This window comes from Trachurus trachurus (assembly GCF_905171665.1).
Source record: "Trachurus trachurus genome assembly, chromosome: 21".
In the NCBI taxonomy this organism is placed as follows: domain Eukaryota; kingdom Metazoa; phylum Chordata; class Actinopteri; order Carangiformes; family Carangidae; genus Trachurus; species Trachurus trachurus.
This window is the reverse complement of record NC_139899.1, coordinates 35662372-35686865: the sequence shown is the minus strand read 5'-3', so window position 1 is coordinate 35686865 and position 24494 is coordinate 35662372. Positions and strand designations below refer to the sequence as shown.

The 24494-nt window shown below is 41.4% G+C and overlaps 1 protein-coding gene across 1 annotated transcript in view; it reads left to right on the top strand.

The window, feature by feature from the left end:
* Nucleotides 1–577: 577 nt before the first annotated feature.
* Nucleotides 578–24494, top strand: part of LOC311004180 (uncharacterized protein) — a gene marked incomplete at its 5' end in the record, with an annotated part of 73211 nt that continues 49294 nt past the window's right edge. Inside the window, 8 exons of the mRNA XM_083996124.1 lie at nucleotides 578–879; nucleotides 7814–7861; nucleotides 9292–9339; nucleotides 9524–9571; nucleotides 10036–10083; nucleotides 10427–10590; nucleotides 10681–10785; nucleotides 10911–10988. Of these exons, the coding sequence (XP_083852250.1) occupies nucleotides 578–879; nucleotides 7814–7861; nucleotides 9292–9339; nucleotides 9524–9571; nucleotides 10036–10083; nucleotides 10427–10529 (597 nt within the window). The 3' untranslated portion in view covers nucleotides 10530–10590; nucleotides 10681–10785; nucleotides 10911–10988. The remainder of the gene's footprint in view (nucleotides 880–7813; nucleotides 7862–9291; nucleotides 9340–9523; nucleotides 9572–10035; nucleotides 10084–10426; nucleotides 10591–10680; nucleotides 10786–10910; nucleotides 10989–24494) is intronic.

The window sequence follows — 24494 nt, the reverse complement described above, 5'->3', positions numbered from 1 at the left end:
CACAGACTAAATGGCTTCCAGATTAGAGGAGGATCTCTGCTGTCCGGTCTGTACGGAGGTCTTCAGAGATCCTGTTCTTCTGTCCTGCAGCCACAGCTTCTGTAGAGACTGTCTGAAGAGATGGTGGAAGGAGAAACACGATCGACTGTGTCCAGTTTGTAAGAGAAGATTTTTAAATGAAGAACCACCTTGTAACCTGGTGTTGAAGAACCTGTGTGAGAGCTTCTTACAGCAGAGAGAGCAGAGATCTTCAGAGGCTCTCTGCAGTCTGCACTCTGAGAAACTCAAACTCTTCTGTCTGGACCATCAGCAGCCACTGTGTCTCGTCTGTCTCCATTCAGAAACACACACCAACCATAAAATCAGACCCATCAATGAAGCTGCTCCACAACTCAAGAAGGAACTTGAGGAAACTCTGGAGCCCTTAAAGAAGAAGTTAAAGGGTTTTAAAGAAGTTCAAGTGAAGTTTGGTCAAACAGCAGAACACATTAAGGTCCAGGCCCGACACACAGAGAGGCAGATTAAGGAGCAGTTTCAGAAGCTTCACCAGTTTCTAGAAGAGGAAGAGGAGGCCAGGATGGCTGCACTGAGGGAGGAAGAGAAGCAGAAGAGTCAGAGGATGAAGGAGAAGATGGAGGCTCTGAGCAGAGAGAGAGCAGCTCTTTCACACACAGTCAGAGCCACAGAGGACGAGCTGAGAGCTGAAGACGTCTCATTCCTGCTCAACTACAAGGCTGCAGTGGAAAGAGTCCAGCAGCGCCCCCTGCTGGAGGATCCACAGCTGGACTCAGGAGCTCTGATAGACCAGGCCAAACACCTGGACAACCTGGCCTTCAACATCTGGAACAAGATGAAGGACATGGTCCCCTATCCAGAGAGGTTTGGTTATTTCTTCATTTCTTAACTTTGGAAGTGGGGGGCAGGGGGGTTGTTGCGATGCCTTGCTCAGACGTGCGTAGTTTTACACACTAATATCGGTACAATATTCATAATTTAATCAGAATTATGAAAATTATTTGTGAAGTTTGGATCTCTAAAATGTTAGCGATATGTTACTTTTACCATGCTTTTCTGTTTTTCTGTAAATGAATCATCATGGATCAAGCGGAAAATGAGCCTTTGCAACAAGAGTCCTTTTCTTGTTTTCCGCCGAACATTTATAAAAGGCAAGGCAAGGCAATTTTATTTGTATAGTCCGTTTTTACAAACAGTTTGTCTCAAAGGGCTTTACATCCTTTACATGCAAACAGCGCGCCGAAAAGCGCAACTCGCTTTTTTCATGACCAATTAGGTGACTTGTGTGAATCTTTCAGATCCGAAGAGTTTTTGTTTTTGAGGGGGGGGGGGGGGGGGGGGGGCATTCAGTGAAGACCTAGAATTCAGTATCTCCAACATTGAAATAGCCTATTGCAAATTTTTTTTTTAAAGCCTCTGGAAACCCAAATCCACAAAAGCCCCCTAACTATGTATTTTTTTTCCTGTGAGACTACGACCAAAGACGGTTATGATGCTCCAAAACGAAGCTGGTAGTCTAGTTAGCTGCTAAATAGCATCAATCCATGCACGTCTTTTTTTTTTTTTTTTTACGGTCACCATTGACGTGTTGCTATGACATTGTTTGAAGTGGGCGGGGCCAGAGAGATGTCAATCAAAACGAGGGAGCTGTCAATCATAGCATTATCTGCCACGCCCACACTGTCCTGACCAGTGGCCTCCTAGCTTTATACAACCTAGATGTGTAAGAGATAATATCCCCCCTTATTACCACTTTAAGAGTCTGCCAGAGCAAGGCAGGAGACATTATCCTTGTTGTTGGTTTCTAGGAAATTATTAATGGCTGTCGAGATAATCTGGCAGAATCCTTCGTCTGTAAGTAGTGCAGTATCAAATCTCCATAGGGCCCGGTCAGAGAAGTTAAGTGGGAAGGAAAGATCTAATATTACTGGGGCATGATCAGATTCAATTATGGTGGAATACTCTATGTTTTTAACAAAGGGAAGTGATACACTGTCAATATAAAAATAATTGATTCTGCTATATGAATGGTGAACATGAGAAAATAAAAGAGAATACTTTACTATGAGGGAAGCGAAAGCGCCAATGGTCAAAACATCCAATTTGGTTCATAAACAATGACAATGTTTTAGCCATTTTGGAGGGGATATTAGATTTTGGGCTGGAACGGTCTAAGGAAGGGTTAATTATACAGTTTAGGTCTCCTCCGAAAATTAGGGAGCGTGAATTTAAATCAGGTATAGATGATTACTTTCTCTATGAATTTCTCATCGTCCCAGTTGGGTGCATACATTAACCAGGAGTACAGGTTTGTGATATAGGGACACTGAGACGATTATAAAACAGCCATGAGGGTCAGATATAATGTTTGTGACATTGAAGAGTGTTTTTTTATGGATTATGATTGCTGCACCACGTGACCTGGAATTGAAACTTAAATGAAAAAATTTGGCCAATCCATGCTTTTTTAAATCTGATTTGGTCCTTGACCATTAAATGTGTTTCTATCAGAAAAGCAACTTCACATTTTAAAAGTTTAAGATGTGCAAATATTCTAGCTCGCTTTACAGGTCCATTCAAACCCTTGACATTCCATGAAATAAATCTTACATTTGTCCCTCCTGTACTCTGATTACTTTCCTGTGTCCTGTTCATGGTCTAATAGATCTATCAGTAATATTTGTCGAAATACATGATCTGCTGCACCACAGCCCTGCATTCACTCCAAAGAGTAGAGAAAGAGCTTCCACTTAACTCTTTAGCGACCACACTAATTGCTCAGCACATCAGCTCCGGACCACACGTTTTGGGCTATTTTTTACCTTTTTTCTCACGTCGAACCGAACTCTGTACATCACCTAGAAACAAATGGTTTTCACGTGGTTGAAGAGTGACTTTCCAACGTGCTCCTCGAAAAAATGGCGAGTTTTTCCGCCGTTTCGTTCGTGAGTACGAAGGAGAAGAAGAGAGCTGGGTTTCTCCAAAAACGGAGCTCCCGCTCTAGTTTCAGAGAAAAACGCACTTTTGTGTCAAGTGGCAATCGGCTCATTTTACCGCTACTCTGCAGTGTGGCGTCTCCCAAATCATTTCTACGGCTAAATAAATATATTTGTAGGTAAATCTGGGGGGTGTGGCGGCCTGGAGAGCAGCGGTGCAGCGGTGTGGGTCTCTGGCTGCTCCGTGACACTGCTGTGTGACTGGCCGGTGGTGAGTGCTCTGGGGCGGCCGGCTCACAGCACCCGCTGCACGGCGCCCGCTGCAGAGCGCCCGCTCTGCTGCACAGCGCCGTGAAAACAGCAGAGATAACTGGCTTTCAGATCCGAGTCTCCAAACCAGAAACGTTTGTAACAGCACCGGAAAAAGTCGCCAGATTTGTCGCCAGTCGCTTTAGTAAAAAAAAAGTCGCCAAGAGGGTTTGGAAAGTCGCCAGATTTAGCGAGAAAGTCACAACACTGTAGCCGACAGCCGCACAGCGCTGCACGCTGTCCCCAGAGCAGCGTTCAAGGAGAACGATTACTCAAACAAAACCAAGATCACACAGTTTATAAAAAAACATTATGTTTTGATTGTAGTTTAAAACAGTTTTTACATATCAGAGGGCTACCATATTCACACACAGGGTACCTCAGAGTGTCTATTATCATAATCTGTAAAAAAAAACAAAAAAAAAACGGTTTTGACGAGTTAACTCATCATTGGTCGTGAAAGAGTTAAAGCTCCAGTTGGTAAGTTGACGAAAGTGAAAGTAAACTCCGCGACTTGGTCGGAAATTTCAAGACAATACTCCGTCAGGTCCCTTTATGAACCTCTGCCAAGCGCCCCACACACACACAGACACACACAAAGTAGCCACAAACGCACCCACAGAAGATGTACCGTATCCATAGCACGACATGTAGGAGCGGCGATTGGCTGCTCCTCCTGCTCCCTCTACCTGACTGGTGGAGAATCGTCGGTCGCGGTGGATTTTGGCAAATACGATTACAGGCTGTAGGTGGAGCCAGAGGAGTTGGATTTTGTCCTAAATTACTCATTTAAAGCAGATATCAGCTTCGCGGCCGTTTCGGCTAATGCTGCGTTCAAGGCAGGCTTTTGAAACCGTAAGTTACAGCTTCAAGTCACAACTACGACTTGGTAGCGTTCCAGGTAACCTGTAGCTCGTGTTTTTACCATCCTGTTGTCTGTGAAAGTTCCCTATAACGGCCACTCGTAACTTCCGACCCGTGAACTCGTACCAGATCGAACTGGTATGACTTCACAGGAAGGAAAAACACAAAGTACGAGTTTCTTTGAACGCACCATGAGTTAGCAGCCCCCGCCCTTGTCAGGCATCAATTGGTCCTCGTGCTACGTCACCACATTCACGCGCATCCCTTGGCTGCACACACAGCCCTTCATGCCGTTCTCTCTCCTCATTGGATAACACTTGTATCCCACAAGGAAAATTTTCTCCTCGGGTTACAGCAGAGCAGAGTGACGGAGAGACTCGTGTTTAGGCTGAAATACTTCATGTAAGTGATTGCTGACGGAAAATAGGACTATTTAGGACTTATATTAACAAAAACATTCCACTGATATCTGCTTTAATGTCTGACCGTCAGAATATAGTGACAGTTCCAGCAAATATGACTGAATAATTGTTACCAACTGAAGCTTTAAAAACATAAACACATTAAAAACATACATACATAAAATGATGAGAACAAGTTAATAAAATTGTTAAAATGGATTTGAAATCAATGGATGCACATACCCAAAACCCTTATAACCCTAACAGAACCCCCAATTATCCACGACAACAACTGAACATAATAAAGCAAAATAAAATCAATGCCTATGTTTGCCTCCCCAACTGAGGAAAACTGCAGGCTCACCATATCTCCCCTGTTCTTCCGGGATTGTATCTTGATTAATCATTATGTGCAAAAGTAATAACATCACTATTTAAACGTATGGCTAATTAAGTTATCAGGATAAAATTAATTATATTAAGCACATATGACACTTAGAGCAAAAACAAATATAGATGGGCTTTACCTTAGCATCAGGTATTAAATTGTTTACTTTTTACTGCCACACAGATTAATTCAACTCTTGTGCATGAAATAACCATGAACAGCAATAGAAGAAACAAACAAAACAAAAAATCCTACTGAAAGGGATACCTGAGTCCACCGATGAGAGCCAGTGTGAGTATTGTTTGTGTAAAGTCCAGTTAGTTAAGTCCAGTGCCTAGTGTAGAGGCCAGTCTTCTCAATAATGAGCTCCAACGGTTGCAGACTTCTTCTTCTTCTTTTTTTTTCACTCCTTTATTACCCGGCGGTTGTAAAATTCCTGGGCGTCTTCAGGTGACTCGAAGGTGAACGTCTGCTCCTCAAAAGTAACCACCAGGCGGGTCGGATATATCAGACGGAACCGAATTCCCTTCTGGAAGAGAGCCCGTTTCACCTCGTTGTAAGCTGCTCGTTTCCTCGCCAGTGCAGAGTTCAGGTCGGGGTAAAACCTCAGAGTTGTCCCCTGATAGTTCACCACATGGTTCCACCATAGGGCTGCTTCTTTCTGCTGAAAGCGAAGAAAGCACATGACAAATGGTCTTGCTGGTTTCCCCTCTTTCGGCTTTGGACCAAGTGACCGGTGTGCCCGCTCCAGTTCAGGCGGATCAGTGAACACATCAGGGCCCATACACTCCGCTAAGAGCTCAGAAATAAACTTAACCGGGTCTTTACCATTCTCGCTGCCCTCCGGGATGTTCACTATTCTCAAGTTGGATCTGCGTGATCTGTTTTCCATGTTGTCTACACGATCCCACAGTGTTTGATTCTGGGTTTGGAGAGATTGAATTGTGGCTTTGGCTGCTGTCAGTTGTTCAAAGTTCTCCCTGGCGATGTTTCCGTGGCAGTAAGGCGGGTCTGGAACGAACCGACCGTTACCAGCTGCGACATGGAGATTGTGTCACTAGCATCTCCCCGGGCAGGCCGGCCAACGTTAGCATTAGCGTTAGCAACTTTGCTATTGATAGTTTTCATGTGACGTCACGGCCCATATGGAACGCACCCCTGGCGGTCAAAACAATCCACTTCCCCGCTGTCCGCTGGCTTAAGACAAGGCAGAAAAACACACACTGCTCCCTGCTGCTTCAAAAATACCGGTAACATGGTGTCTGAACTGGTTACCGTACCGAACAACATCTGTGCTGCACTTCCGTCCGCAGATTTGTCACAAATTCACAAATCAATCCGCAGTTCACATGTTACTGCAGCCAATATGCTTCTGTGAGTGAGCCTGGCTTATTCCTCCACACTACACAATACTGCACACTATGGGCCGGATTTACTAAAGGTTTGCGTGTATTAAAACGTGTGCAAACGTGATTGCACGCGCAAACACATGTGGAACCTGATCTACTAACCGGACGCACCGAGGATTGCGTCCCTCACACGGGCAGAATAGCACGTGCGATCCATTTAGCGTGTTTGCCTGGATGAATATGTAAATATGGGCGTTTCAGCCAGAACGTGCAGAATACTGGGAGGAGTAGATGCAAATAGATTTATTTAGCGCGTGCAATGTGATTTACCAAACCAGGAAGAGATTGCGGTGGCTGTTTTTGCGTCTTTATTCACCACGTCTGAAAACCATGTACTAACTGATACAACTTTGTGAAAACGTATGCGTTTATTGATTTGATGCCTGTCAGAGCCCCGTGATCTTACATCTCTGCATTTCCTCATGTCTGGGTCATTCTGTAACAGTTTTTCAGCCGTGTTAAAAGTATTTTACGCGCCGTTACGCACGGGGCACGTCTGTCCTGCAGTGCGCTCCTCTCCTCTCCTCTCCTCTCCAGTACCTGGCTGCTCAGCTCCGTCTCTCAGTCCCGGTCCCGGACTGAGACACGTCACCGCTGCCTTCACCCGTCTTTGATCCCTCTGGTCAGTGGTCAGAGCGTTTAGATCCGTGTGTCCCACCTGAGCTCTCTATTAATCCACTGGATCATGGGTGGCACACACACACACACACACACATATTACAGGTGTGTGATTGTCGCTGCAGCTGCTGCCTGTTCGTCACTATATGACGAGTTGGGCCCTGTAACGATCTGTGTTTATTTATCTAAACAGAGCGCTAGAGAGATGAACACACATGCTGTCATTGTTAGCATCGGATCAAATGTCATTCTGTCCCTTCGTCCGTCCAGCTCTCTGTCCACTCTCTCTATGGCGGAAACGATTACGACGCGCAAAACCCTCATTTACATATGCTGTTGCCGTGTCCGGTGGCGGTGGTCCTGGGTTAACCATCGCCGCCGCCGTGCCGGTCGCGCTGCTGTTGAATATGGGTCACAAGTGCCCAAAACTTCAAAGTTGTTTTTATATCTTTCTTTCTCGGCTGCTGGCAGATGATTTAAGTCATTACTTGGTTGTTTGTCCATAGAAAGTCCGTTGCGCCGCCATTTTGGAATGTTGCTTTTGACCGCCAGGTCCCTGGGAAGTCACGTGACTGAAAACTATCAATTGACGTTAGCAGGGGCTACGTTAGCTGCCATGGCCGAGAGTTTGCTAGCTATGCTAGTGCTGGCTCGAGTTGCAACTGGAGTTTGTCCACCACTCTTCTTATGTTTAGAGTTGCTCATTTTGGTGTCAAAGGTGTCGAAGTGACCTTGCAACACGCTGAGACAGTTTGAGAGGAGAAAGTCCGATGTTTTGTTCAATAACAGAATGAAACTTTTTTCAGATGATTTTTTTACTCCACAGATCTGGAATCAGTCGATAATAAAGTGTTAACTTCATGTTTTTAACAGGTTTGCTAAGATGGAGGAAGATTACAAAAAGGAACTTAACAAGGAGAGGTAGATATATTTCTTTAAAGACTTTTAAAGATGCATAGAACAGGTTTTAAATCCACCACAGTGTGTAAGCTACACCACATGGACTCAGTCTGACAACTACCAAGTAGTTCTCACCTTCATCCAGCTCTGAATGTTAAAGTGGTGTCAGTGTGGTGCTGACTCAGCTGTTTGAGGCTGTAGCTGCTATTGGACTGGATCATAGTGATTCTTTAAGATGTTCCCATTGTTCCCACTGTTCATTCATGTTTCCCACAGATGCTCATTACAGTGTGCCAACAGTATGAGATGTCTTCCTCACATGTTGTGTATATTTAACCTCACAGATCTGCTCGTAAAAGATTGCAGGAAGAACTCCAGTCATCCAAAGACAGGCACTGAACACACAGCAAACATCACATTCCAGTTACATACAAGTCGTCCTAGAGGTGGCAGCTGGTAGCAGCAGCTAACGCTCTAGACACCAGGCTCTTCATACAGCGATACACTCAGAATAAACAACTGTATATGTATTCTTAGTCTGTGTTAATGTGTGTGAATGGTGAGGTTCCTTTCTTCCTTCTACACCAGGGCTAATGCAGTAGTACATTCACGGGATCAGAGGTAAAGCTTCATTGTTCTCTATGATTTGTTGTTTTAGATCAGATGACAAAAATCTGCAACACATAATTGTTTTCTCAGATTTAGAATTAGTCATTTAGAGTTAAGAATTTTTAATGTGGTTGGTTAGACCCATAGCCAGGCTAGCATCATGTAACAACTTATTACGAAATGCGGCACAGTTTATTACACATTGCGTTCAAGAATGTTATTACACAATGTGGCAGATTAATACACAATGCGGCGTTATTACATCATGAGGTGAGAATGTATGACATTATTACATAATGCGGCGCTACAGGTGTAAATATTTTTATAATCTTTCTTTTAAATTAGGTTTTGGCCCTTTTGAAAGTTTGTGTTCAACAGCATGAAACGATTTTAGATGATGCAGTTTTACTCCACAGATCTGATCTGGAATCAGTCGATAATAGTGTTAACTTTATGTTTTTAACAGGTTTGCTAAGATGGACGAATATTACAAAAAGGAACTTCACAAGGAGAGGTAGATATATTTCTTAAAAGACTTTTAAAGATGCATAGACCAGATTTTAAATCCACCACAGTGTGTAACCTACACCACATGGACTCAGTCTGACAACTACCAAGTAGTTCTCACCTTCATCCAGCTCTGAACGTAATGTTAAAGTGGTGTCAGTGTGGTGCTGACTCAGCTGTTGGAGGCTGTAGCTGCTATTGGAGTGGATCATAGTCATTCTTTAAGATGTTCCCATTGTTCCCACTGTTCATTCATGTTTCCCACAGATGCTCATTACAGTGTGCCAACAGTATGAGATGTCTTCCTCACATGTTGTGTATATTTAACCTCACAGATCTGCTAGTAAAAGATTGCAGGAAGAACTCCAGTCATTCAAAGACAGGTACTGAACACACAGCAAACATCCCATTCCAGTTCCAGCGTAATGTTAAAGTGGTGTCAGTGTGGTGCTGACTCAGCTGTTGGAGGCTGTAGCTGCTATTGGAGTGGATCATAGCGATTCTTTAAGATTAAAGTGAACCAATATTACGAGATGTTTTTCAGATGTTGTATATTTAACCTCACAGATCTGCTCGTGAAGCAATAGAGGAAGAATTCCAGCCATTCAAAGACAGGTACTGAACACACAGCAAACATCCCATTCCAGTTCCAGCGTAATGTTAAAGTGGTGTCAGTGTGGTGCTGACTCAGCTGTTGGAGGCTGTAGCTGCTATTGGATCAGATTGAATCCTTAAGAAGTTCCCATTGTTCCACTGAAACCAGTGATGTGCTCATAGTACTCCAATGTTCAATTAGTGGGGGCGGTGCGTGGCGCAGTGGTTAAAGCGGCCGCCCCATGTAGAGGCTACAGTCCTCACCGCAGGCGGCCCCGGTTTGAATCCCCTGTCGGGCAGCCCTTTCCTGCATGTCATTCCCCCTCTTTCCTGTCCATCTCTACTATGTGCTATCAAATAAAGCCAAAAAAATATACTTAGTGAAAAGTGTTTATTCTAGATGATTCATTCATCTCACAGATGCTTCATTACTGTGCAACAGCAGATCAAGATGTTTTTCACATGTTGTTTATTTAACCTCACAGAATTGCTCGTGAAAGAATACAGGAAGAACTCCGGTCATTCAAAGACAGGTACTGACCACACAGCAAACATCCCATTCCAGTTACATACAGGTCCTAGACCTGTTGAGGTAGCAGCAGCTAACCCTCCAGACATCATCACTTCCTGTCTTTATTTCTGACGTGAACAGCCAGAGCGGCATTAAAAACCAAATCAACACTCCAGTCTAGTCCCACCTCACTTTCCTACCACAGCAGTTTAAGCCAAGCCCTTCTCAAGAAGTAACTGGCGAGCCTCAGATGTCAAACATGGTTTAATTAGAAAAAAATATTTCAGACCGAATTTGATTCATTATATTATGTTATATTATATTTATTTCTGAATTTGATACGTTTTAAACTTTGATTCTTGCAGAGTTGCAGCGGATGTCAGTGGTTCAATAAAGACAGGAAACACTGAGAGCATGAACAGCCCAGTCAGTAAAACCAGACTGACTGAGATGTATGAGGTGGCCTGACATCAGAGATCAGCTGAAGAGACAGAAACAAAAGCCAGAGGTCGTCAAAGCTCGTATTCAGGTACAGTAGAGTCTGATGAGATGAGATTACTCAGTCTCTAGTGTTGAACTGAAGTTTTACAGTGTTTTTCTCTCTCCCTGATGATTATAGAACGCGTTTAAAGATGCAGCAGCAGAAATGGAGAAGAAGAAGAAGCAGATAGATGAAGTGGTTGGACTGATTGAGGGTGGTGGTGGTGGACTGACAGCTCAGAAGGTACAGAGCAGGAAGACTGCTGTCTAACACTGGATCACTAGACTTAGTCTTTATTCATCCCAGAAGTGAAATGTGTTATTAAAGCTGCTTTACTGCAGCTCTGTAACAACCATCTTCTGTTCCAGGTCAAAGAGAACAGAGGCCTGGCTGTGCAGCATCTTCAGATGGTTCTGTACGATTCTGAGAGTGGAGTTACTTCTCAGGTTAGTTTGGTAACATCACACACTTCACACCAATCAGCACACACAGTAGATGTACTTAACCTTTGTACGCCCAGTAGAGCCGTCACAGTGTGAATGACTCAGCCACACAATAGAGTTGAACAGGAAACTCTTAACTTGTTGGACCCGTCAGTGTAAAGGACTGTAGATGTAAAGTTGAACTTTTTGTTCCTCACAGACTCTTCTCTCTCTCTCTCAACAGGAAGTCATCTCCCCGGATCATCTGCTCTCTGAATGTCGCTGGTTGGGTGGCCTGATGGCTCTAAACAACCCTCCTATCCAACCAGACTGGAAGAATCACACTCGTGGGATGGACGCTTGGAACATTTTCCCTCGAGAAATCAGAGTTCATGCTGCCAATGACGCTGGCTCCTGCCGCTATGGTTTTTGATCACAACGCTAAAGCTTCAAAGTTACTTTTGACTTTGATTTAGACTTTTATTATAAGAAATGCAAGTTTTGGTTGTTTGTTTTCATCTGGAAATTAAGTGAATTGAAACAGAAAAGAATATGCTTTCCTAATCACAATACCTTATTTTTCATCCCTTGCAGGAAATTATGTAACTGTGCTCCATCATCATATACAGATATAACAACAACAATACTACTACTACTACTACTACTACTACTACTACTACTACTAATAATAATAATAATACACCCCCCATATTCAAAGTGTGAAAAAGAAGAACATTCAGTTATATACTGTTATCGCTCTGTTAAGTATCTGTAAGTCTGATTCAGGTTTCTGTTTTGTTAATCAACAATTTAATAAAATTCATAATCAAAGTGACTGGTGCTACAGAATATATTTGTTACTGTTTTCAAACTTTTATTTTTTCCACCAACTCCTTCATCATTTGATTTTGGTATAAAGACACAGTGTGTATCATCTGCCACTAGACATCTCTCAGTCATAACAGAAAAGACAGAAGACAGCCCTGTGGGAACAGGACAGTTCTTCAGACTCAGCTTGAGCTTATAATAGTCGACGTGATACAGATTCATCTCTATTTAGACCTCAGTGGTTGTGATGAGTGTCATATCAAACAGGCAGGTCCACCACAAGAGTATCGAAGCAAATGTTGTATTTCAAATTAAAATAGATGAACAGAAATGCTTTTTCATTTTCAAAATATAGCTGCATTTTTGACTCATAAATTAAATGAATAATGAATATTTCAAACTGCATTTTCATTTTCTGAGCAGTCACAGACTGCTCCTTCTGTGACTTAAAGTAATAAAGATAAGGACATTTAAGATTTAATTTCCAAAACATCCTCCAGCAAAAAGGTACCAAAAAGCATTAGCAGAAAGGCCTTACCTTAACCCTTTATTTCAAGGTGATAGCTGCATTATTTGACTCATAAATGAAACTAATGAGAAATAATCCAAACTTCATTTTAATTTTATTCTTTATGGGGCGTTCACACCAAACGCGATAGACATAAATTGAGCGGCAACTCTACATTCACTGTATGTGGCGCAATGACATGGCATTCAGGCGGCGGCGACAAGAATGGAGCGTCTGAAGCAAGTTGGAGATGTTGAACTTGTGTTGAAGGGTCAAATACAGTAAAGACCACACACACATCTACTGAATATCTTTAAAATGTTTTAGACAAACACTGACCTTGTCTCTTTAAGTTTCTGTCCAAATCCATCGATCCCAGTCACACTGTTAAACACATGATGGACGGTCATTAAAACACTTCTATGTCTACATGTTATCACAATCACTGATCCTGTGAACTTGATCTAATCGTCTTGGTAACAAATCTGGTTGATGGCTCGTCGCTGTTTTTTTGAGCGTCAAGCGCGAATGATCCAAAAATGATCCAGCGGCGTGATACAAGCGTTTCAAGCGATTGGATTTGCGTCTGTCACGTTTGGTGTGAACGTCCCATTAGGTTGCAGAGTTTATGACATAGTTAAAAAGAAAAACAAAACGGGGAAATGCTTTTTCGTTTTCATGCTCGCCCCGCAAAATGTGTTTCATAAATCAAAATGAAAAAACAAGCACTGAATTTCCCTCTAGTCTGTTGTATTCTTTATGTAGACCGATCGGTTCATTGTTGGCTAAATCATTTATTTATTGATGTAAATGTGGTGATTTTACATCCAGAGTCTGAGAATTCGATTTATTCTGAAAGACAAGTTGAGGGACTTTGATAAAATCTGGCAACCTTTGGATTCTCATCTCGAAAGAGAATCTGATTGAGTCCCTAGTTGGATGCACTCCTAGGGGTGTTGGGAGGGACTGTACTGTTTTGCATCTACAGTTGGAGACATTGAACTTTTCAGGCAGCAGACATCCAGTCAGTGACGAGTTTATCCCCAAATGACTTCCCTGACCTACGCACTGTACTGCCTTTTTTTTCTTTTTGTCCTGTCTGTTTTGTTTCATCTGCTTTATTGATGCAGGGCTCTGCCTGTTTACTCGCTTTTCATTTTTGTCATTAGTCCTTTTTGTCAGGGATTACTTTCTCATCTTTTGTAAACAGTGGCGGCCGGTCAATAGGGGGCGCTAGGGCGCCGCCCCCATCAAAATTTCAGGAAAAAAGTGTAGACACAGTAAACATAAATAACATAATAAAAAGTAATTACTATATCTGTTCAGTGTTCACTCATACAATGGGTTTTACTTTGAAATGTGTAAGTCTTTCCATTCCATATTGGGTTTATTCTGGGTTGTTTCATACATTTCAATAGCGAGGGGCGCCGGCCTAATGAGTGTGTATGTGGGCTCTTAAACGTTTGGCTTCCATGTGACTTCATGCTGGTCTCTAATTGGTCACTTCAAGATTCTCCTAGCTGCGCCCGTGGCCAATCAGCGCGTTTGGGTCATTTTTTCATCCAATCGGATTGATTCATGATACCTGACCTGTCAATCAAAGTCACTCCCCCGGCAGCGGAGCCGCCTGTCAGCTACAGACGCACCCGCGCGCACACGGAGCAGACAGACAACAACAACAACAAGACAGGAGACAATGGCGGCCGCAGCAAAAGAAAAATCAGTTGTTTCAGGTTATGTTCAGAGTTTCATCCTAAAATCGGCTATAAAGGCGCCGCTGTTTCACTATTTAGCCTAACTAATTTACAGCTGCGTCACCTTTACTTTGAAAGTCCAGTGGAGCTGGATCAGAACGGAGTGTTTGTACGGAGGGAGAGATCAGCTGATCCACTGCTGTTTACTGCTGGATGTGAAGTTAGCAATGCTCTTTATTTATCTTTTCAATAAATCAATTTATTTTAGCACCAGCCGCCACTGTTTGTAAAAAACAAGGAAACATAATTGTTAATTAATTAATTGTGTTAATTTCTCTGTGGAGATCGTTACGCTGCCTGCAACATCCTCCAGCATGACCGGTTTGGTGGTGGGTCAGTGATGGTGTGGGGAGGCATTTCTTTGGATGGCTGCACAGCACAGCCCTCCATGTGCTAGCCAGAGGTTCCCTGTCCAGGAGTTGGCTGATGCTTTATTTATTTATTTTTTTAATATTTATTTATACCACTTTGGTTCAGAGAATTCACCTTACAAATCAACGATACATAAGTGGGTTTTTTTCCCCCTCCCATCCCACCCGATGTCTCCCCCACAAACAAAACTACCTAACAAATTTACAAAACAAACAAACAAAGAGATAAATAAATAAAAAAAGAAAAGTAAATAAACAATAAGAAATAAAATAATAATAATAGCAATCATAATAGTAACAATGTATATATATGTATAATAGTAAAAAAAAAAAAAAAGAATTGAAGAAAAGAATTATAAATCTTTTATCCAAAATCACATTATCAGCATGAGCACATATATAAAGCAGTTATAAAAAAAAAAAAAAAAATACGTATCTTAGTCTAATGATGTACAATTCATATTCTCAAAATGAGATATAAGAGGTTGCCAGTGTTCATAGAATTTATCGGTGGATCCCCGAAGTGTAAATTTGACCTTCTCTAGCTTCAAAAATGTCATCAGGTCTTTAAGCCAAGAATCTTTTGAAGGTGGTAAAGGGTCTTTCCACTGTAAAAGAATTTGACGGCGAGCTATCAAAGATGAAAAGGAGATTACATTTTTCTGTATTGAGTTCAATTTAATCCTAATTCCTGGAGTGCCAAAAATGGCTATCTCTGGTGATGGTTCAATGTTCAACTCCAGTACTTCTGTTAGAAATGTAAAAACATAGGACAAGACCAAAACATATGGGTTGAGTGAGCAGGTGCCTGAGAACATCTGTCACAAGAATCCGATACATTTGGGTACATTTTTGATAATCTTTCTTTAGTATAATGAGTCCTGTGGAGCTCCTTGAATTGGATAAGGGTAAGTGATGCTTTAATCCAAGTCTGGGAGGCGATCCCTCAGGAGAACATCTGCTGCCTCATCAGAAGCATGCCCAGGTGTTGTAGGGAGGTCATACAGGCACGTGGAGGCCACACACACTACTTACACACTACTTACACACTACTTACACACTACTTACACACTACACACTACTGAGCCTCGTTTTGACTTGTCTGGAGGAGTTTTCACTGACGTTGGAGCAGCCAGCAATGTGATTTTCCACTTTAATTTTGAGTATGGTTCTGAATCCAGACCTCCATGGGATGATAATTTTGATTTACATTGATCATTTTTATGTTATTTTGTTCTCAATGCACTCTACTATATAGTGAATAAAGATTTTCAACTGCAATCTTTCATTAATTGAGATCAAAGATGTGTTGTTTGAGTGTTTTAACCCTTTATTTTTTTGAGCAGTGTATTTGAAACACATCCAGAGCCCCGAACGGCAGCACTGCTCCTCTGTCCAGGTTACACCTGAAGCTTCACTGTTCAAAGACAAACTAAAGCAGCCCACAGTAGAATACAACAGAATCAACTAGAATAGAAATATAAAACTATACATGACAGAATGATTGATGTGTAAATAAATAAATAAATCCAGTCCAGAGGCCTGTTGTTCGAAAGTAGAATAAAGATATCCAGGATAAGTGGAAAAGCCAGGTTGGACAAAGTCTCCTAAGTCCATCCTGGTTTAGTTGGTTGTTGGAACGCCGAGCCAGGCTGAGGAGCAGCGGCTTTGTCAACCAGGTGTAGCTAATTCTCTGGTCAGTAGACCACAGAGATTGATCACAGATTGACCAATGAGAGGACAGGTGTGGCCACTTTCCTCCAATCAACAGCGGATCTTAATGCTGATGTCAGGGGACACACCTCTCTTAAAAAAAAAAAAAAAAAAAAAAAAGCACGGCTGCTGTGGTAAAGCTCAGAGAGAGCACGGCGGACAACTGCGGACTGATTTAATAATCCAAAACTATGATCACAACTCAAGTTCCTTTCACAAATGAACAGTTGTGCACTTTGCCTTAATGATGAGCAGTGGAAGATGATTCATTGCACAAATCTGAAGTAAAGTTTACAGCACATGGCCAAATGTGCAACAGGTGAACATTAATTAAAGCAGAAGTGAGTGATATATTTGTGTTAATATAAGTCTTAAATAGTTGTATCTTCCGACAGCAATCACTTACATAGAGTGTTTGGACTGAAACACGGGTCTGTCAGTCACTCTGATTTCAAAAGCCTGCCTGGAACGCAGCATTAGCGAAAACGACCGGACCACTTACTTCTGCTTTAAATATTAGAACATTATGCTGTTTGGTGCTTCAATAAATTGCCGATAACAATGATGACGAGGTCTATATCTCACTCAATTTTATTCTTATTTTCTTACCTCAACCAATATTTAGGCCAATATAATCGTAACATATTTTATGAAAATAATTTTGAAGGCCTAATTATGAAAAAAAAAGCCTAATAAATATTGTAAATGTTTCATGTTTTTTGATTGTTGTTAAAGCAGAAGTAAGTGATCCGGTCGTTTTGGCTAATGCTGCGTTCCAGGCCGGCTTTTGAAACCGTAAATTACAGCTTCAAGTCACAACTTACGACTTTGTAGCGTTCCAGGCAACCCACTCGTGTTTTTCTGACCTGTTTTACCGGTGAAAGTCACTATAACGGCCACTCGTAACTTCTGACCCGTGAACTCGTATCAGATCGAACTGGTACGACTTCACGGTCGGAAAAATACGAGTTTCCTTGAACGCACCATAACAGTCCTCGTCGCTACGTAGCCACATTCACGGCGTTCCTTGGCTGCACACACAGCCCTGCATGCCGTTCTCTCTCCTCATTGGATAAAAACTGTAGGATACGATAAATGTTTTCTCCTGGGCTCAGAGCAGAGCAGAGTGACTGACAGACCCGTGTTTCAGTCCAAACACTCTATAGAAGTGATTGCTGTCGGAAGATACAACTATTTAAGACTTATATCAACACAAACATATCACTCACTTCTGCTTTAATGCATTTTATTTGTTTATAATTCAGGCCAATATGTACATAAGAACATGTATGAAACACATTGATTTCTGATCAGAGTGACTGCTGACTTGACAGATGAAGACAACAGAATCAACTAAGCCTGGCTGTTACTTATTATGGTCTGGAGCAGGCTAGCTGCAGAGAATAAATCACCATAGTAACTTGACCAGGATAAAGGTATCCAGCTTCTGAACAACCGACTTGAGGCTAAATTCAGCAGGATAACCAACATATCCCGGCTTCATCCCTGATCTAGGTTTTGAACAACAGGCCCCAGGTCACAGGGTGGAGATCAGAGACTAAGCTCATTTTACACTTTGAAAAGATGTTTGTTGATGCTGACGGACAGCAGCTGTGACATCATCACTGACGCCTGTGACATCATCACTGACCCCCCCTCTTCCCACCATCATGGTTCACTGTGTGGGCGCGCACACACACACACACACACACACACAGCGGATCACGTGACAGGAAGTGAAGTGAAACATGTTTCTAACAGTGAAGTCGGTCTGATGAAGGTGGTGGTGCTGTCCTCAGTGTTTCCATGGTGACGCTCTGCCCTCTGCTGGACACTCGTCAACACTACAGCTACAGACAGACACAGCTGCTCTGCTGATTATTGATCATCATCAATAACTCAGACAGATCAGCATGAATATCCTTCTATAACTTTAGCTATCATGTAGAATATATGGAACAATGACACAGTCATGATAAATACCAACAGTAGAAGATGTAAAGGCTGTGGCTCAGACCTTCAGATTAAAAGCTCAGACAGAAGCAGATGAGTCCGTCTGCATTTTATTGTGAAGGGCAGGAAAGAGTTAATTCAAGAGTTCTCTGTTTCCTTCTTGTTTTATTTTGAAAGGCAACTGACAAACTTCCTGCTGGGAAAAGGCTTTTACACTGAAGCTGTGGAGGAAACACCAACGTGAACACACTTCTCCTTCCTTCTCCACTTCCTTCTCCTTCTGTGTTGACAGCTTGTCCTTTTCTCCACAATATCTAAAAGAAAAACCGTCTTTGACTGTGATGTATCATACAACATAGGTTCACACAACAACCGACCAACATGCTTCTTCTGTTATTAAAGCAGATGATAAACACCACATAGTGGAGTCTTATTCAACGATATCACATCAGTATTACACACTGCAAAAACTCTACGTCTTACCAAGAATATTTGTCTTATTTCTAGTCAAAACAAATCTAATTCTACTTAAAATCAGACTCATCACATTAAAAGCAGCTTGTTTTTAGACACTTTTTACTTCTTTCAAGCAGATTTTCACTTGAAATAAGTAGAAAAATCTGACAGTGGAGCAAGTTTTTCTTTCTTATCACAAGCACAAAAAACTTACTTTCACTGGCAGATTTTTCTACTTATATCAAGTGAAAATTAGTTTGAAACAAGTGAAAATGATCTAAAAACAAGTTCATTTTTATGTAGTGAGTCTTATTTAAAGTGGAAAGAGTTTAGTTTTGACTAGAAATGAGACATTTTGACAAGAAATAAGACAAATATTCTTGGAAAGATTTTGAGTTTTTGCAGTGCAGGAATTTGAGAGAGAGAAAAAAAAAAGATAATTGTAACCAGCATGAAAAATCAGGTGAGTAACCCTGTATTCATTCATTCATTTTGATTCATTCCATTCATGGTAGGATACATTCTACACATGGTTGCACATATTTACATAATGTACGTACACATTGTCACCATGAATGAAAAGGAGCAGGATGAAGAAAAGTTATAGTAGCTACCTGCCCCTCTCTGTTGTTATAATTACATTGGCTTACTTCAACACCAATATTATACTCTGTCTCAAAACCTTAAAGATGATGAAACATAGTAGTGACAAGAAAACAAACAAAACAGCAGTGGACATCACTCGTCTATCTATCTTTTCTTTTATCCCCTTCTTTTTCTCTTTCTCCTTCTTCTTTTTTGTAGACACTTATCTGTATTTTTTTCAACAGTGTCATTTAGACAGTTCCAGTAAACCTGCAGTAGATGGCAGTGTTCCCCTGGTAGTGTTTTTATTCCCTGTGATGAACCTAGTCAGGTACATGGATGTATATTATCTTATAATAGATCCATGGTCAGGTGTTGGTGAAGTCTGCACCTGAGAGCAGACGCCATTTTCCTCTCAGACACGAGGCAGACAGCAGCAGAGCAGAGCAGACCGAGAGAGTCGGTGGCAAAAACAAAGCAAAGAGAAGCAGAAAGCTGCAGGCAGACCCGGTAGTCACCGGAGAATCCAGGTTCAACCTGATAAACCGTGAACCGAGGAGAAAAAAAACCCTTGTAAGTTAAGTTAGCACACAGTTAGCTTGCAGTTCAGTAGCCGTTCAGATGGGAAAAATGCATTTATTGTACCATTAACTTGGTTTAAGGTGGTCTATATCGCTAAAATAAACCATATGAAGACCTTCAATGTTTTTCTCTGACTTTTGTGCGCTTTCTACCGTAGTTTATCGTCTGAAAAAGGATCGCTAGCTTGAAATGCTAATGCTATTAGCAACCGCAACATGCTAATCGCTAGCTCGGAATGCTAATAATTAGTCTATTGTTTATGCTTAGTTTATGCTAATCGCTATGCTAATCACTAAGCTAAAGCTAAGTTTCCATGCGGTTTGCAATGAGAAGATGCAGTTTATTTATTTTTTATGCCATCTGAACTGCTCGTTTGTGTTATTAGCCACTGCAAAGGCTAACAGTACCATTCAAGGTGTGATTTATTTCATTTTTTGATGAAGAAATTGCACTTTTGAGTATAAAAACCGTATTTAATTTGATGTTTAAGAGTTAAATATTACAAAGGTGAATTAAAATAGTTAAAAATTGATGATACAAGATAAATAGAGGTTAAAAAGGATGCATAAGTTATGTGTCTGTTAAAAATACTATTGTTGATATGATAAATCATGAATAATTGATTACATTTATGGTTAGAACTAGTAGGCTAATTGTTTTAATTCATAATAATTCATTTATTGTGTGTTAATGTGTTTCCTTAATTTTTGGTGATATATTTCATGTTTGAACTGAGAGAATGAGAGAAGAGAAGATGATGAGACAGAATCAGATTAAGTTCCTTACAACTGTGCACTTTCTGTGTAGGTTGTTTTTTTCTGAACTACTGTCTGAGAAACAGAGAGAAAGAGACGGTTGAGACGGCGAGCCCAGCCCAGCGGTTCAGAGAGAGAGAGTTGGAGACGCGGTGTGGCCAGCTGCAGAACCTTCCTCGACGACTCCATCATCTGAATCTCACACTCTGACAACAGATAAGACACACACACTCCTCACACTCCTCACAAAAAGACACAGAGGACAAAGAAACTGAATTGACATTGATACACAGAACACACACATTGGATCCTCTTGAACTGAACTTACCAGAATACTGAGCAGGAGAGCTCAGTTTCTATTCCTTGGACTCTTCTTTTTATTTTTACGGCGCCTTCTTTTCAAAGTAAAACCAAGTTTTATTCCCTGCATTTTATTCCTGAAAATATCGGCGACAATCTGCGAGTTTTGGCCGATTACCGATTAGTTTCAAACGGGCTATAATCGGCCGATTTAATCGGCTCGCCGATAAATCGGTCGGGCCCTACTTTCCTGCCATTACTCTGATATGAATTACATCTCTTAAACCATAGTAGCCTATATACAGATTTGTTGAACTCAGCCTGATGTTCAACAAATCAGTAGCTATATCACTATACTTTTATTAATGTTTTTTTTTTTTTTAAAGCAGGAGTAAGCGATCCGGTGGTTTTGGCTAATGCTGCGTTCCAGGCAGGCTTTTGAAACCGTAAATTACAGCTTCAAGTCACAACTTACGACTTTGTAGCGTTCCAGGCAACCCACTCGTGTTTCTCCGACCTGTTTTACCGGTGAAAGTCACTATAACGGCCACTCGTAACTTCTGACCCGTGAACTCGTACCAGATCGAACTGGTACCACTTCACAGGTCGGAAAAACACAAGTTACGAGTTTCCTTGAACGCACCATAACAGTCCTCGTCGCTACGTCACCACATTCACAGCGTTCCTTGGCTGCACACACAGCCCTGCATGCCGTTCTCTCTCCTCATTGGATAAAAACTGTAGGATACGATAAATGTTTTCTCCTGGGCTCAGAGCAGAGCAGAGTGACTGACAGACCCGTGTTTCAGACTGCTCACGTTAAACAGCATGCAAAATGGTGCATGTACTACAGTTTCTGTCAGAGTCGCACTGATGCGACTGAATGTAATTTTCTATTCGCACTGGAAATTATCAACTCGCAAATGCGAGCAAAACAGTTGCACTGTCGAGCCCTGCCCTAAGTGGAAAGACGCATGATCTGATATCACCAAGTAAGTAACAGCCCAGGAGCGCTGTTATAACCAACCAGTTAGGTTTAGGGTTAGTGTTAGTCCTGGGCTGTTGTTTACATGGTGATATCAGATCGTGCGTGGAAGGACGTCGCCTCCGCGATGTAGAATGTGTTCAATTCAAAAAGTGAAACTAACACATTATATAGGCCTATATGTCCATTACACACTGAATGAAACATCCCATGTCTTTATTTATTCAGTTTATTTTATAATAATTATGACTAACATTCAGTGAAGACCTAAAATTCAGTATCTCCAAAACTGAAATAATAATAATTTTTTAAGCATTTTTAATATAGAAATGTTGGCCTTTTGAAAACTATGTCCATCTATATGCACTCAATACTTGGTTGGTGTTGAACTACTGGAAATTGACTTTTCCGTGATATTGTAATGTAATTATTTGTTAATGGTGAGCAGCCCCCCCCCCCCCCCCGACAGACAATTCCTCTCTTTTCTGGTCCTGACCCGTTTGCATCCCTGTAATGGGGATGAGAGCTTCCTCTGGCCTTTCAGAGACAGAGGTCTTTCACTTTTACATTTGCAAACTGGGTTTCTGGGAAATGGTCTCATTTCTTGTAAAGACATTCTCCTGATTGGACTCCTGTTTTTCAACATTTTATTTCTCATCTGTATTTGAACAACTTTACAGAGCAGAAACACACAGTGTCATATTCCACTGAGGAAATGTGATGGGCAACTTTTTGTTTTTAATTCTTTTTACAAAGCTACATACAGTAATTTGTCTCTGACTTTTCTCTCATCTTTCAGTCCTGTATATTATAAGGAGCTACAGAGCATATAATATAATATAATATAATATATAAAATATATATAAGTAAGCAGAACTCTATCTGATCAGATGAAAGGTCCCAAAGAAATTCAGTGTTGATGTAATGTGGAAGAATATAGTTGATTCTAAGTCTTTATTTTGAAGCCAAGCTTCATTTAGTTTTGTGGTTACACAGCAGAGAATGAAGCAGAACTCTTCCTCACACACACACACACACACACACACACACACGCACACACACACACACACACACACACACACACACACACACACACACACACACACACACACACACACACACACACACACACACACACACACACGCCCTGCAGCGATCGTTTTGGTGTTTGGTCTATTTTGTGCACGAGCCGCGAGTCATCGCGTCAATCTTGGCAGGAAGTCACACAAAGAAACATGAGAGAATCCGGTCAATTTTCTAAATAAAACACGTGAGGCCAATGTGTACGTTTGTAGCCTATTATTTGTGTTTTTTAATCGAAACAGAGCGTGAGAGATGAACACACACACACAGAGCTGAGGGGCGAAGCGCTTGTCCCCCGGCCGCCACAGAGTCGTTAACTAATGGTAAACGCTGGATGCGCTTGTTGATAAGTTTCGTTTTTAATGAGGAGGAAATGAAGAACTCAGCTGTGATTGAAAAGCATGAGTCTAAAGTTGTAACTGTGTAGTGGAAAGGGGGGGAAAGTAGGAAATGGTAACTGGTTGTTGAAACCCTGCTTTACATTGTTTTAACATTAAAAAAAAAAATCATCATTCTGAAGGTGTGGCGGCTTTTATTTTGCCGTGGCGGTGCACCATGATCAATTACATGTAGAGGAAACCCTGGAAGTTCTTATCTGACTTTACATAGATAAGACTACTCTGCAAAAGTGAGAGACACATATCTGTGTTTAGCTTCATGAAACTTTTAAGTTGCCTGTTTATATTTGCATAGAAGATAACTTGTCACAAGGGATACTACAATCCTGGGTGAGCATGTTACGTCCCCATAGGTCTAGGGGAGACAGGGAGCAACACTAAATAAATAAAAAACCAGGCCGAAAGGAGAACCAAAACCAGATAGTGGCCAAATTGGGCTGTGTGGGGGCTAGCTTTCCATGCATCCCAGACCTGGAACCAAATACCTAGCACTATACGTGAACTTCCAACTCTTACCTCTTTTACCAAAGCTCTTAAGGCATGGCTATTGGAAAATCAGATCTGTGATCATAATCCTGTCTAAAAGTGTACGTCTTGTCCAATTTGTTAATTGTATAGGATACCACTCTGTATTTTTATTGCTTTCTTTGTATATTGTATATACATATACTTATATATCCCAATTCCATACAATACTGTGTACATCATAAATTTATGTATACAAATTTAGTGCAATATTAGACACACATCTGGATGTGCAAACGTGTGCCATGGGCATAGTGCAATTTAAGTCAATCCTGCACTTTATTGGGGCATTGTGCAATCAGATAAAATTTAATCTTGCACTCGTCACTTTAGCAAACAGTGCTTTAATTAATACTGTAGCACTTTATAACTGTTCTGTAATCTTTTGGTCCCCTTACTTCTTTGGCAAATTAACATACATATGTTGTTCATGTCATATATGTTTGTGTAAAGGGGGGTACACACATAAAGATTTTATAAATCTCAACCGATTTTTTATCTGAGAGACCCCACACATGAAGATAAAAAATCTGTGATTGAACAGTTTTGATCGTGCTGTGTGTGGTGTGCTGCGATATTCCAAACACAGCTCACCACACACATTAAGATTTTTCAGAATCTTGACCCTCCGGTCAGAAAACTCAGAAAGAGGTCCGCGGCATCAGCAGCGATACCAGGGGTGTCGTTGTAGCTACTCTTTCGGGTCTATTTCCGGAATGGACAATAAGAGCAAT